The sequence below is a fragment of the Coloeus monedula genome (assembly GCF_965178545.1).
Source record: "Coloeus monedula genome assembly, chromosome: 13".
NCBI classification, from domain to species: domain Eukaryota; kingdom Metazoa; phylum Chordata; class Aves; order Passeriformes; family Corvidae; genus Coloeus; species Coloeus monedula.
Genome location: NC_138793.1, coordinates 13,536,658 through 13,551,558, shown reverse-complemented (window position 1 = coordinate 13,551,558; position 14,901 = coordinate 13,536,658). Strand labels below are relative to the sequence as shown.

At 52.7% G+C, this 14,901-nt stretch overlaps 1 protein-coding gene across 1 annotated transcript; it reads right to left on the bottom strand.

Moving 5' to 3' along the window:
- Positions 1-37: 37 nt before the first annotated feature.
- On the bottom strand, positions 38-13,651 carry GOT2 (glutamic-oxaloacetic transaminase 2; the record flags this gene model as incomplete). The annotated part of the gene is made up of 10 exons (XM_082290047.1): positions 38-2,071; positions 2,555-2,705; positions 3,649-3,814; positions 4,469-4,619; positions 5,481-5,585; positions 6,035-6,196; positions 6,314-6,373; positions 6,727-6,855; positions 8,030-8,186; positions 13,506-13,651. The coding sequence occupies 10 exons, from the start codon at positions 13,649-13,651 to the stop codon at positions 1,949-1,951; spliced, it is 1,350 nt and encodes a 449-aa protein (XP_082146173.1). The 3' UTR covers positions 38-1,948.
- Positions 13,652-14,901: the final 1,250 nt, after the last annotated feature.

Here is a 14,901-nt window from a genome sequence, read left to right as displayed (position 1 = left end):
CGCGGGGACCCGGCAAGGAGAGGGCGAGAGACGGGGCTGTGCTCCAGGGTGCTTTTATTGTACAGAGAACGGGCAGGAAAACAGCCCCACGCGGGTAAGAGGGCAGGAGGCGGCAGCTCCAGAGTCACGCAGAACCGGGGACCACAGCACAAGAACCCACAGCGCCGTGGGGCAGCACGTACAGCGTGTGCGGCAGGGAAAGCGGTTTATTGCACAAAGGACAGCAAGCAGCGGCTGTGGGCATCGGGCCAGTCAACAAGCGGCGTGGAAGCGGAAACCCTCTGTCAGGGAGCAGCGGGAGGATCCAGCCTTCCAGCAAGTGTGGCAACAACGTGCACTAGACCGGGACAAGTGCAGCAGACCTGACCTGTCCGAGCTCCAACGGGCACACAGCTGCTCTGGGCAGGAATGGGAAATGAGGATTGCCTTGCTAAAGACCCTGGTATGGCTGCTGAGGGAAGAGCTGCCAGCGGATGGAGAAAGCTTACAGGTTCAAGAGGTAATACCTCCAGATCCACCTAGGGAGGCTCCACTCCATCACGCACCAGTGGCCAAGGATGGCCCCATGTCCCAAGGCAGACAGCCTTTGGGAATTTGTTCTCTCCCCAGCAACGGCTACATTCAACACCTTAGGCTCCAATTTCAGCTCCATGACACCAGTTCCCATCAGGACAACCTCAGTTCACACACCACTGTTCTCCTGGGGCACATCAGTGGCAACTGCCTCTCTCTACATGGGATTCTCAGGAGATGAGGGTTTCACTAGTCATGTCAGATCCCCTGTGCTGGCATGGCCCTGAGAGGGAATGTTTGGTGCATGGAAGGGACAGGATCCAGCTGCACAATGACAGTATGAAGTCCCCAGCTCAACATAGCCATGCACGAGTTTATTTGGATTAAAAATCAGAGTCCAGTAAGTCACAGGACCTCAGGGACACTCAGTTTAGGACAGAATGGTTTTTGAGTTATCACCTCTCAGATTTCTCTCAAGATCTCTGTTTTCTGGTGTCACCAGAAATGTGGTTGAAGAGAGAAGAGAGGTATGCCCCACACCTCCACATGAGTGAGACACTGCAGCGCCAACCTCTTGGCTTACAGCTTTGGGACACACACACAGCCTGCAGGGAGGGCTGCTGGAAGTACAGGGCTGGACTCCTGGGCTTAGGACAGGAATGGGGGGAGGCAGAGAACACAACAGAGCAGTTTTCAGAGGAGATTCTTATTGGGGAGCGAGAGGTGAGAAATTATTTCACCCCCGGGTATGAAAGTGAAGTCAGGAGAACCAGACAGGTTTAAAAGAGGGACACTGGTCTGCCCCATGCACTGATGCCACTGTGAATTACACCTGAAAGGAAAGTCCCAGATGGAAAGAGTGAAGCCAACGATGGAGCAAAGTTTGGTAGTGAGAAGTCCTCAGAGGTGGTTGTCAGAGGACAGCTTTGGTGCTGCCCAGCCCCAGGCTGGGATGATGGAGGAAGATGGAGTCTGCTGGTAGCAGAGACTGGCTGAGGAGCTTGGAGGAGAGCACCAGAGCAGCCCTCCCACTCAGCCCACCCAGCTCCCTGCCTGCTGCTGCTTGGGCAAGCAGCCAACAGCCTCACAAAGCCTTCTCATAGAGAAATGTGTGCGGAGAAGCCTTTGGTGCCTACACTGGTAGGATGGCATTGCTAAGCGTTTGCTTCCTCCAGCATAGATAGGTGCTGGGGCTGATGGAGAAAGGATGGACAGCAGGGAAGAACGGCTGTGATGAGCAGGAGCCAGCAGTGATGTCCCTGCTCCACAACACAGGGCGGATTTGACTAGGCTTCTTACAACAACTCATCTACAAGATACATTCAGCAGCGGCTTCAAGTGCTGTGGTTGGAAGTATTCTGCTTGTTTCTTTTCCCTCTCCGTCTTCGACTGGTGGGGAAGGGAAAGCCACCAGCTCCAGGGCACACCTTTGTCTTTACTTTGTGACTTGATGGATGGCATGAGCCAGGTAACCTACATTGCCTGATGTAACTCCCGCCACAGAGATGCGTCCATCCTTTGTCATGTAGACGGAGAACTCCTTGATCAGCCGCTCCACCTGGGGTGAAAGAGCAAAGTTCAAACTGCAGGCCAACCTGTGCTCTGTCAGCCCATTACCCAGCTTGCTGAAATGCAAAGCAAACTGGGTGCCAGCAGACAGGGCATCCCATTACTTGAAGAGCCAGCAGTGTACCCTGTGCACCAAGACAGATGCTGCTCAGTTCTCAGGCCAAGCAGCAACACTGCAGACATTCAGCTAGAAGAGTCACCTCATTTGATCTGACCTTTAAGGTCACCTCAGAGCAGCACCAAGTGACTGCTTCCTTTGATAGACATGACAGCTACATTTACTTTCAACCTCCCCAAGCACAGCATGGAACACAGCAAGACTGGAGTCCCCATGATGTGCCAGTGCTTAGGGCTTGGAGGATGTTCCTCCTGAGGAAGAACTGCTTACAAGGGCTCATTTTGGCACCTGCAGTCAAAAACTTACTGACAATAACCGCAAATGACACTTTGAGACAACGGGAATTGTGTTTACCTGCTCAGGCTTCAGCCCTGTGAAGCAGAACATGCCGATCTGGTCAGTGATGTGCTGCCAGTTGTGGGAGGATCCCTCTTTCTTGAGGTTGGACACCAGCTGAGTCCGCATGCTGATGATCCGGTCAGCCATGCCCTTCACCTCTGTGAGCCTGAGAAGCCAACCCAGGAACCATTCAGAGCAGGGCTGGAACACACCAACGCTGCTCTCCCCAGCCCAGCTACTGAGAATCAACTTCTCCACCTGGAGGGGCCTCATAGGATGCAAATGAGCAAAGATCAGGGAGCATGAAGATGTAGCTCCAGCTGGGGGAGCTGCTTCTTCCTCCTGATACCTGAGGGTGACCGCTTTTTATCTATTCCATTTCTGCTGGACACTACTACCAGAGTATAGACATTTCTCACATCTGAAAGCCATGGGTCAAGCAGGATGCCTCGTGGCAGCACTACTCAAACCCAGATAAATTAGTATCTGCAGATAAACCAAGGGTACAGGGGTAGCACTGGCAGACAGGCCCCACTCAAAAGTAGCACAGCTAGGAAATGTCTCTGCTGGGCCCTGGATCAGGCACAAGTGTCAGGCTGCCAAAAGAACACAGCCCCCAGTGAGGCCACAGCACACTGCCAGCCTTTGTTCTGCCAGGCCAGCTGCTGGGAGGGATCCGGCACCAAGGGGCTGGGAAAACATCACAGGCTGATGTCAGGAATCAGGCTTAGGGCATGAGGGTTACATTCCTGGGTCTCGTTCCCAGGGAGCTTATGCTTCCACTTCCCACATGAGACATGCTACATGGCTACACCACCTCAGACTTCTATGCTTCATGGATAGGCAGCTCCTGCAGCTCTCAATCCTATGGGAGTTTTATCCCCTCCTTTACAGTGTTTTCTTCCTTGGTAACACAAGGAAAACCTGTTTGCGTCAGGTTAAACTGACACCAGCTGATGCCAGAACATAAGCAGGGATTTCTCCAGAGTAAACATGGTTCTGACTGTTCCTAAAGTTAAGAGCTGCCTGTGACAGCAGCACACAGAAAGCACAGCACAGGGCTGCACAAAGACACCTCACTCTCATGAACGTAACAGATTTCTTCTTACCACTCCTTCCGTAGGTCAGGGGTGTTCAGGATCATAGAGGCAATGCGCGCTCCGTTCACGGGCGGGTTGGAATACATGGGGCGGATGAGGATCTTCAGCTGCGATTCGACCCTCTTGGCTTCATCTGCATCACTGCAGATCACGGTGAAGGCACCCGCACGCTCTCCTAAGAGAATCACAGAATATCTTGAATTGGAAAGATCACTGAGTCCAGTTTTTGGCCCGGCACAGAACAACACCAAGAATCCCACAACTCTTATGTCTGACAGCATTGTCCAAACACTCCTTAAGCTCTATCAGGCTTAGTGATATGACCCCTTCCCTGGGGAGCCTGTTCCAGTACCCAACCACCCTCTGGGTTAAGAACTTTTTCCTAATATCCAGCCTAAATCCTCCCTGACACAGTTCTATGCCATTCCCTTGGGTCCTGTCACTGGTCATAGAGAGCAGATGCTGCCCCTTGGGAGGAAGCTGATGCCTGCGAAGCCCTCAGTCTTCTCCAGGTTGAGCAAGCCACGTGCCCTCAGCTGCTCCTTGTATGGCTTCTCCTTTAGACCATTCACCATCTTTGTAGTCTCCTTTGGACACTCTCTAAAAGCTTTATATCCTTTTTATACTGTGGCACCCAATACCACGCAGCTTTAGTGGATCCCTGTTCTCTAGAAGGGTCTCCACCAGCTAGCTCCTAGTGGGTTATGCCTGCTCAGTACTGCAGGATCAACACAAGCAGCAGGAAGACACTGGCTGCTAAATCGTGGAGGTATTGGGATCCCACCAGCACCCTGGATGAAACTATTTCCTTGCCATGTGCCCTACTCACCGTACAGCCCCATGTTCTTAGCGAAGGACTGTGACAGGACGATGTTGATGCCCTGCTCGATGAAATACCGCACAGCCCAGGCATCCCGGTTGATGTCCCCACTGGCAAAGCCCTGGTAGGCCATGTCAAAGTACACCAGGAGGTTTCGTTTCTGCCAGCAGAGATGGAAGAGAGTGTCACAGAAGCTGAGCACCCCTCCAAGGAGCAGGGCAGCAGGCAGAGAAGAGCCATGCAGACAGCAGTCTGTCCACCTGCAGACATTCTCCTCCAGAAAAAGCGCCATTCCCCTTCATTTGCCCCAGGGAAAGCAACCCAAAACCTGCAGCTACCCACCACACATCAGAACAGCAGCTGAAGACCCTCCAGTGCATTTATGGGATGTGCAAGTCTGGCCCAGGAAGCAGAAGTAGATTCAACAGTAATAAAATATTCTACTTCAATGTCTTCTGTATTATCAGTTTCCAAGAAAATCATCTGGGAACTCTCTACTCAGCTAGGCAGATACCCCAGATGCACTGCCCCTTAGTCAAGAGACCCAGCCTTCTCTAGGCCACTGAGATCACTCAGGACACTACTAAGGCCAGGCATCTCCAAGCCAAATTTCACTGGCTACAGGCTTGAGGGAGCAGCAGGAAGGAGGAGAAGGTAGAACCTGTCCCTGTCTGTTTCCAGCTGAAGCTTGCAAGGAGACACGAGGCATGTGAGAGCTCTTCAAGCATTTTTAATACACCAGCACTGGGTGCTCCACTCCAGCAATCACAGCTCATGCTTTTAACCCTGTTGCTCTCCTTTCAGGTCTCCCTACTCCAGCTTCCTGGGACGGTGCCAGCAGAAAGCCCAATGGTCAGCTAGAAGCTTTCTGGGTGCATTTGGCTGACTCCTGCCAGGAACATGACACCCATCCTGGCTTCAGGGAAGGGAATAACCTTTAGTGAAGACCAGGTGCCACCCACGAAAGGTCAGAGATGTGGTTTCCCCAGGAATGGCACAGTACCCCTGGGACATTGCTCACCTTCACTGCAGCTGCCAACTCCTTCCATTGCTCCTGCCGGGGATCCACCCCAGTGGGGTTGTGAGCACAAGCATGTAAGAGGATGATGCTTTTCTCTGGAATTTTCTAAGGAAGATGTTAGAGAGAATGAATCATCAATGATATCTGAGCACTCTCCTCAGCAGATGAGACAGCTTAGATGAGCTCTGCAAGGCTTCTAGCCTTGATTTAATGCCTTCAGGCATCATAGAATGCTAGAATACTCTGAGCTGGAATGGACCCATAAGGAGTCCAACTCCTTGGCCCTGCACAGAACAACCCTGAGAACCATACTATGTGCCTGAATTGTTCAAACACTCCTTGAACCCTGGCAGGCCTGGTGCCATGACCACTTCCCTGGGGAGCCTGTTTCAGTGCCCACCCACCCTCTGGGTGAAAAATCTCCTTCTCCTAATACCCAGCCTAAACCTCCCCTGACACAGCTTCATGCCGCTTCATCACATTTAGGGTAAAGTAAGACCACCAGCCGTTTCCCCACATGACCTCCCTTCTTCCAGGCATGGAAGGCAACTCACAGAAATGTCATCCATGGCTCCAGAGAAGTCAAGGCTGCATGTCTTGGGGTCATAGTAGCGATAAGCCTGAAGTTGCATGCCAGCATCACGGAAAATGGGGGTGTGATTGCCCCAGGACGGTTTGGGTAGATACACATCACGGCTGGCCTTGAAGAATCGTTGCTGGTCAATAGAAAGAGCATTCAAACAGGTTGAATACATTCAAGTAGTTAGAAAACCCTAAAGATTCAGCTCTAGTCAAAACATGTCCTTTCCTTCCACTGCTGGCCAGGGACTCACCAAAAAATTGGCTCCAATTCGCAGAGATCCAGTCCCAGAAATACCCTGCACAGTAACATACTGCAAGGAAAGAAAAAAAAATCTCAGTCTGAGTGGCCGCATTTGTTACAGGGAGAGAGCAGCCACTATGTCAGAACTGGCAGCAGCCCACCAAAACAGGGACAAGGGGCTGGAGGGACCACAGGGGTCATCAGGTCCAGCTCCAGGGCAGGGAGTTGGGCTCCTTGGCAAGGTTAAACCCCCTCCTTGGACAGGGCTGTTTCACCCCAGCCTTCAGAAGAAGCAGTGATCCTTGCGCCCAGCCAGTCCACAACTCAGAAGCATCAGTACCCCCCCAGTTCTTCCACATTTGCTGAGCATCCACATACCAACTGTGTGTCCTCCCTGCACCCTGTCCCCCGGCCTCTCCTTACCCGGCCACTCTTGAAAGCTTCACTGTTTTCCCCCAGAGCCAGTTCTGCGGATGCCCGGGTGAAATCCGCTAGTCCCCCGATGGGCAAGTACTCCTTATCCATCTTCTTGGATGCTATCATGGCCTCCGCCTGGAAAGGAGGACACAAGTTCAGCGAGGAAGGCATCACTGTGGAGAGGACGATGGACAGCTCAAGGTCACTTCTCTGCATATTTGCTTGCTCAAAAGGGGCAAAGGTTCTTTTACAGGAGTTTCTCTCCAGGGCTCATTCCAAGCAAGGGGCAGCAGTAAACATTTCAGATGAAATCCTGCAGCCACCAGAGCCCTCAGTGGGTGACAACATTGGTACAGTGGAGCCAAGGAAACCTGGCACCAGAAGAGAGCACCACTTCCAGCCCATTACAAGTCAGTGCTGCTGCACAAGGGGACACATTTCTTTGCCCAAGCAGGAATAGTCCTGCAGGAAGGCAAGACTTGAGTGCTACTGAGAGGCAAATACTATCTCTGCATAGGAGACATCCCCAAACCAGGTAGGGTAGCAACCTTTTGCAGGGCCTTGTCATGCTGGGAGTGGGACAGACCCTGGCAGCATTCACATACCACGAGGAAATGGTCCCTGTGATACCATCCAGGTTCCCTGGTTGTGACCCAGCTGCACAGAGGGAGGGCAAGGGACGGATGGCTCTAAACCCAATACTGATGAGACACATGAAAACTACTCTCCCTGCACCCTCCCTGTCAGTACAGCCAATCAATGCATATGTCAGCTGCCAGCTATTTACCAGCCTATTTCTACCCCAATAGCCCTGAAAGACCCTGTAATCCCCTCAAGGGCAATGTCCACACCCAGCTCCCTAGGCTGGAGTTTTAGACTGGCTTATGGAGAAACTGGTAACATCAGCTCAGCAGAATTTCTGAGGCTAATCCATTAAGGGGCTAATGTCAGCTCTTTCCTCCCTTGTGGGGTGCCGTAAGGAACACTGGCCTATTCAGGAAACACCTTGAAGTTCAGAGAACAGGTGCATTGGAGGGCTTATGGAACTCAGCAGTGAGTTAGTTACCTGAATGGGAACAGGACATGTACTTCCTGTTTTGTCCTGTACTACTTAATGGCTCTGTCGTGTCTCAAAAGCATTAGTCCTGCTAAGGGAGACATCCAGGAATACTGTCCTGCTCTGTTAGAGACAAAGCTTATTTTAAGGACCAACAGACAAAACTTGCTTAGAGGCCTTCCCCCTCCCTGATGCCCTCAGGGTACCTGGCACCTGGATCTGGCCCTGCCCAGCAGCCAGCACCCAGCTCACCTTGCGAACACAGTTCAGGACATAGGGCTTCCCATTGTCATCCCGGTATGCCCCCACACCCAGGTTCATCTTCTTGGAGTTGGTGTCACGCTTGTAAGCTTCTGTCACCCCCAGGATGGGGTCGGGGGGACCCATCTCCACATGGGACCACCATGAGCTAAAGGGAGAAACAAGAAGCTAAGCATGAGGCTTGAGAACTGTCAAGAGATGTGCACCAACAGAAACCCTCAAGGGAAATCTTGTCTTTAAACCAGTGAAAAAGGTACAAATAGTGTGAAGAGAATTATCCAAAAATCCCAAACAAACCCTTTAAGCTCACATCTTATATTGCAGAATGGGCAAAGAGCCTCAGTTCATTGTGGCTGAAGATAACTGACTCCCTCTCAGTCATTAGCATGTTGAAACACTCCTGTTTGCCTTATGTGCTAACACCACAGAGCCCCCAAAACAGAAGCCTTGAACTCTTATGCTCTGGACAAGTGCCCAGAGCCTGCAGGTGGGATGGCACAGGTTATTCCCCTCCAGGAAACCTTGGCCAGACCCAGGCAATTGCACAAAACATGAATATGGAGTCTCTTCCAAACTGCTGGAAGGGCTCTAGTACATGAAAACTAATTTGTTTTTCTCCCAACATTGGCTGACGGAACAAAGATATTTCCACTCCTTGCCCTACAAACTCTGCCTCCCCTGGTGTTGTAGATGAACACTGTTTTCCAGGACATCACAGAAGACAGTTTCTTCCCTGTCTGACAAGTGACAAGCTCTGATGTGAAGACCCTTCCCCTGCCGTCAAGCACAAAGCCCCCCTGCATCAGGAGGAGCTTTGTATTCCCCCAGCACAAGGAGCCACCTGCCTCTGCCCTGCTGGCAGCACACCCTGAAGATGGAGAGGCTCTCTTAATGTCAAGGGCAGAGCAAACCATGCTATAAAAAGAAACCTGTTATTTCCTTTGGCCACGGTCTCTGCCCTGTCCCACGTCCAGGCTTTGCAGGCCTGCAGACAGTGCAGGAGCAACAGTGTGGTGGTTTTTAACCTGCCTGGCAGCGGGCTGTGGCTGTCACAGCCCCCTCCTGAAGGCACTGCATGCAGCTCTCAGCATCCTGACTCAGCACAGGCGCATACCCAGGTCCCCCAGCTTGGGGAGAACAAAGGGTGCAATACAAGGTAGATTGGGTTTACCTCCTGAGGGGCAGAACTCAAGTCTTGATTGCTGATGGAGAAACACACAAACCGAGAGACATACCTGCTTTACTTTGAGGCCCAGGAAAGGCTACCTCATTGGATAATAAGATCCTTTCCTTTCCCAGCTTGGGAATGCAGTCCTGGGGCTGGTCCCTGCCCCAGGCAATGCAGGCAGCCTGGAGCCAGCCCAGGGCCAGCCAGATCTCCTGCTGGGTGTGTAGTGTGGACTGTAGGCAGATACGGATCTGTGGCAGCAGGGCCAGACGGGTTAGGGAAGCTCTAACATGATCAGCAGAACTCACAAAATCATCTTTCCTCTCCACTCTGTCCCTGTTTTAGGTCCATTTAGGCCCAGTTTACTCACTGCAGAAAAATTCTGCACTGTTCCATGTATGTAGATTGCATCTCATGAAGCCCCAAACATCATTTGCCCTCTTCAGACTAACAGCTTTTCCCATCTGTACACTATTTCCAAATGAAAAAAAAAAAAGCCTGTTTCTCCTTTTGACAGGCTTTGAGGAAGAGGCAGAGCCACCTCAGGTAGTTTAAAAATGGAAGATGTGCTTAAGGTTTTTTAGACCACTAACCAGTCTTAATTACCTCTTAAGTATATGACCAGCTTGGAAAGGAAGATGAGTCAGTCATGCCAGCAACACACACCCTCCAGACAGGGACAGGGGCTGCAGCCAAGTGTGGAGGGAGTGACCTGGGGAACCAACCTGAGCAGGACACATCAAGGGGACTGACAGGGCAAACTCCTGCTGCAGGTTCAGGCGGCTTTGGACAAACCTCTCCCATTGCATTCCTGGCAATGGAGAGGCGGGAAAGAGAGAAACAATGTGCAGTAGTGTGTCTCTCTGCAGTTTACCTGGTGTAGGATTATTTTGGCATCAAGGGCTGCAGGAGCCTGGCCATCTATTTTCAAGAGCTGCTACTTTAGAGATGGTGACAGTATCTTCTTTCTGCTGGGCTTTTCCCCAAGCAGCTTACAGTTTGGGGTATTTAGGTCCCGATCCTGCTAAGGCTTAGGTGGGTCACTGAGATCTAACATACTGCAATTAATGCTGATCCTGCAGGCGTTTACCTAAGCTGCAGCACTCCAGAGAGTTAAGTACTTTTGTTCTGAGCCGGTTTTTCTGTTGGCTTAAGGCACAGAAGGGTAGGTTTAGGACTTATTTTCCTGCTCTCAGCATGATGGTTTCCAGGTGAAACAAGACTCCTCTTGTGTTTCCAGGAAGGTGAGCTTGCAGTGAGACAAGAGAAAAAAGTCTAGGCTGAGTTGTCCAAACACATCAGGATACCAAAGAGATCACAGAGGCAAAGCTTTCCCAAAGGGGTTTGGGAAAAAGAGATCTACTAGGGGTCCAAGGCCACAAACCCTAACACACTGGTACCCCCCATTACTATTGTCGTCCCTGCACTGCCTTATATATTTTATTTTGAGCAATTAAAAGAACATTGGGCTTGAATAAAGGTCAAAGCTATAAACTGCACATCTCTGCCAGGCCAGAGGTATTCTGTGCAGAAAACTAACCAGAGGTAAACTTAAGCTGGGGTTGAACTACCCGAGGGATACTTAATGTAAGCCTAAGGAAGCACATTCTCCAGCTACAGGACTTCAACACAGAAGGCCCAGTCAGCGTTTAGATGCTGATCAAAGCTGGTATCCAAGTAGTTTCTGGAGTCTTCAGCCAGGCTGGTCTTCTGAGCTGATTTAATGCACAGCTGCAAGTGCAGTGGGACAGAGGGGGTGGGAAAATGCACCAGGAATTGCATAAATTGGCAACAAAATATATATGTGGAACTTACGCCTCAAGTGCACAGACCTAAGAAGTGCTTAAGGACTCAAGCCAAGCCCGGAGAGCAAGCATTTACAAGCCCAGTGAAGGCTTCCATCGTGGAGAGGCCAGCCCACGTTCCCTGAGGTACAGCCACATAAGATACCAGATTTCAGAAGCTTTGCCAAAGCCCCCACAGCAGTTCTGCAAGCCGGAGCAGAGCCGAGGGGCCAAAGGCTGTCAAGCTGTGCGTAAAACACATCTGAAGCAAATATTTACACAAGAACAATGCCAACAGGCTGCTGGCTACTTCAGGGCCTTTCAAGCCTGCAAATTCCTTGCCCCAGTGAGCTGGGGTAAGCTTTCCACCAAGAAAAGTATTTAAATAGCTGTCTTGTGATACATTAGAGCAGCAGACTGAGTTATCACCCTAATTAGCATTTGTGTGTCAAGGGAGCCGTTTTAACCATTTCCTATCTCTTTATCTCTGTCCTGATTTCAGAAAGAGCATTCTCAGCACAGAGTAAGGGTAGCAGCTGGAGCACCACATAATACTGCTGAAGATAAGGAAACAAAAACTACTAATCACTGCTTGGCTTCCATCGTTGTATAATAAGCCACTATTCCTGAACAGGAAAAAGGGGGGGCTATGCACAGAGACTGCTTACTTACAAAACTTAACAGCCTCTCTTGGGTGACCTCAATGCAGTTTGGTAATTTATAGTTTGCTGTATAAGCTTGAGAAAAGCAAAGCTTATGCCAGCAGGCTCCGTATCTTTCCCAGGCCTGCTACAGTCCTGGGCACAAAACACAAGTTCTAGATAGCTTCTCTTCTGTCCCTGCTGAGTAGAGCCAGAAGGCTGGCTTAGAAGCAACAGTGACTGCTGGAATGAAGATTTTAAAAAACCACTGCTTTCCTGCTCTGACATGGGCTGGACAGTTTCTTAGAGACTTCCCCACTAGTGAGGGCCATGAATTAAAGGGTTCTGGAGAGCAACAAGGCCTTGTCCAGATCCCTCTGCACATTCTGCTTCTTGGCCATCTGGTCTCAGTGGTGTTCCCAGCCCTGTGGCTCTCAGGTCAGCTGTACTTTGTGGAAGCTGTTCTGGGCTTTTCGCACAGCTCCAGCAGCACCCTGCATCCTTCTATCCAAACCTCTGCTGACCAGAGACAGCAGAATCCAGAGCTGCCAGTGCAGGACTGGTCCTCACAGAAACACAGCCACTCCCACCCTGCTCATGCCAGGGTTTGCACCCCTGAGGGCAAAACTCTAGCACAGCCAGCACTACTCCCGCCCCATTTCATGGATCATGGGGTCACCGCAGACCTGCTGCACCGTGCATGATCCCCAGGCCCACTGCACAGTGCAGAGGTGCCTTTGGTCCCACTACACAGGGCAGCCAGACAGCAGCACCTTAGCCCCATTTCACAGCACACAGAATCCTGGAATGGTTTGACTTGGAAGAGACCTGAAAGATTACCTTGTCCAAACCCCTTTCATAGACAGGGACACCTTCCACTAGATCAGGTTGCTCCAAACACTGTCCAACCTGGCCTTGAACACTTCCAGGGATGGGACAAGCACAGTTTCTCTGGACAACCTGTGCCAGGGCCTCCCCAGCCTCACAGGGAAGAATTTGTTCCTAATATCTAATCTAACCCTGCCCTCTGTCAATTTAAATCCATTCCGTCTTGTCCTGGCACTCCATGCCCTTGTCAAAAGTCCCTCTCCTACAGTGCTCTTGTAGCCCCTTTAGGTACTGGAAGGCCACAACTAGGTCACCCTGAAGCCTTCTCTCTTCCAGGGTGAATAACCCCAGCTCTTTCACTCAGCCTTTCCTCACAGAAATGGTGCTCCATTCCTCTAATCATCTTTGTGGCCTCCTTTGGACTTGCTCGAACAGGTCGATGTCTCTCCTGTGCTGGGGTCCCAAAGGTGGATGCAGTGCTGCAGGTGGGGTCTCAGCAGAGAGGACTAGAGGGGCAGAATCCCCTCCCTTTACCTGCTGCCCACGCTGTCGGTGATGCAGCCCAGGGCACGGTTGGTTTCTGAGCTGCGAGCGCACATGGCCTGGGCACGTCCAGCTTCTCACCGACCACATCATTCGTGCCCTGTAGCACAGTGCACACCACCAGCAGCACTCCGGCCCCATTACTCAAGGCACAGGGTGTCCCCAGCCCCGTCGTTCGAGGCACGGGCTCCCCCAGCCCCGCTTCTCGGGGCTCCCCGGTGCCTACGCGCCCTCCACGGCGGCGCCTCAAGGGCAGCGGGGGGCGTCGGGCTGGGCCGCAGCCAATCACGGAGCGAGAACCCCCCTCCCCAGCCAATCCCAGCGCGGTCCGTCCCCCAGCAACTTCCCGTCCCCAGCGCGGCGTCACCCGCGAGCCGCACGGGGGGATCCGCTCCCCGCAGCCTCCCCCCACCGCCACCTCGGAGCGCGGCTCAGCCGCGGGGAAACCCTTCCGCCGGCACCGGCGGGCGGCCCCAGGGGCTGAGCCATCTCTCAGCCCTCACCTGGCTCGAGAGGCGGCGGCGGCGAGGCGCGGGGCGGCGAGGAACCGGCGGCTGTGCAGGAGCGCCATGGCGGCAGCGGCAGCGGTGGCGGCGGCGGGCGAGCACTTCACACCGCGGGCGCCGGCTGAGCGCTCCGCCCCGCGCATGCGCCGCCGCGCGCCGGGCCCCGCCGGCGCTGCCCCCTGGCGGCCGCCAAGGGTCAGCGCAGCCGCGCCGCCCGCCCGCTCGGTCCGGGGCAGTGCTGGGCTGTGCTGGGCTGTGCTGGGCTAGGCTGAGCCGCAGTGAGGCGTGTTGGGCGGTACTGGGCTGTACTGGGTTGTGCTGACATATGCAGGACTCCACTGGGATGTGGTGGGCCGTATTAGGCTGTACTGGGCCATCTTGTACCAGGCCATACTGGCTGTCCTACGCTATACTGGGCTGTAGTAGGCTGTACTGGGATATGGAGGACTCAACTAGGACATGGTAGGCCATACTAGGCTGTGCTGGACCATCTTGTATCAGGCCGTACTTGGCTGTACTGGATAGTACTGCACCATACTAGTCTGTACAGCACTGCACTTGAGCTGTACAGGACTGCACTGCATCATATGGAGCCATACAGGTCTATACAGGGCAGTCTTGGGCTACAGTGAGCTATACAGGACTGTAACACTCTACAGGACTCTACAGTGATATACAGGGCTGTACTTGGCCATATGGAGCTGTGCAGGATTGTACTGGGCCATACTACGCTGTATGGGGCTGTACTTGGCTGCCCTGTGCCATTCTGGGATGTACAGGGCCATGTGGAACTGTAAAGGTCTGTACTGGGCAGTACTTAGCCATATAGGATTTACAGCACCACACAGATCTGTACAGCATGGTACTGGGCCATACTGAACTGTATTGAGCCACCACACTGGCCTGTACTGAGCCATACTGAGCTGTACTTGGCCATATGGAGCTATACAGGGCTCTGTAGGACTGTTTTGGGCTGTACTTGGCTGCCCTGTGCCATTCCAGGTTGTACTGAGCCACAGGGATGTACTGGGCTGTAACGGGCCATATTGGACTGTGTGGGGCCGTACTGGGCCATATAGGACTGCATTGGGCCATACTGGGCTGTGTGGGGTTTTACTGGGATACAATGGGCTGTACAGGGTTGTGCTGGGCTGTACATGTCCAGATGGGACTGCACTGCACCATACTGGGCCATACAGGCCTCAGCTGGGCTGCACTGGATAGTACAGGGGTGGGAAAGGTTGCACTGGGATTCCACCAGCATCGTCACCTGGGACTGGTTTGCAAAACTGGGAGTGGAGGAAACAACCCTTGGGAGGCTTTGGCAGGGTCTGGGAGGGGTGACTGGGAGGTACAGTGTCCCCACCCAGCCTGCCTGCACTCTGCTCCCCAG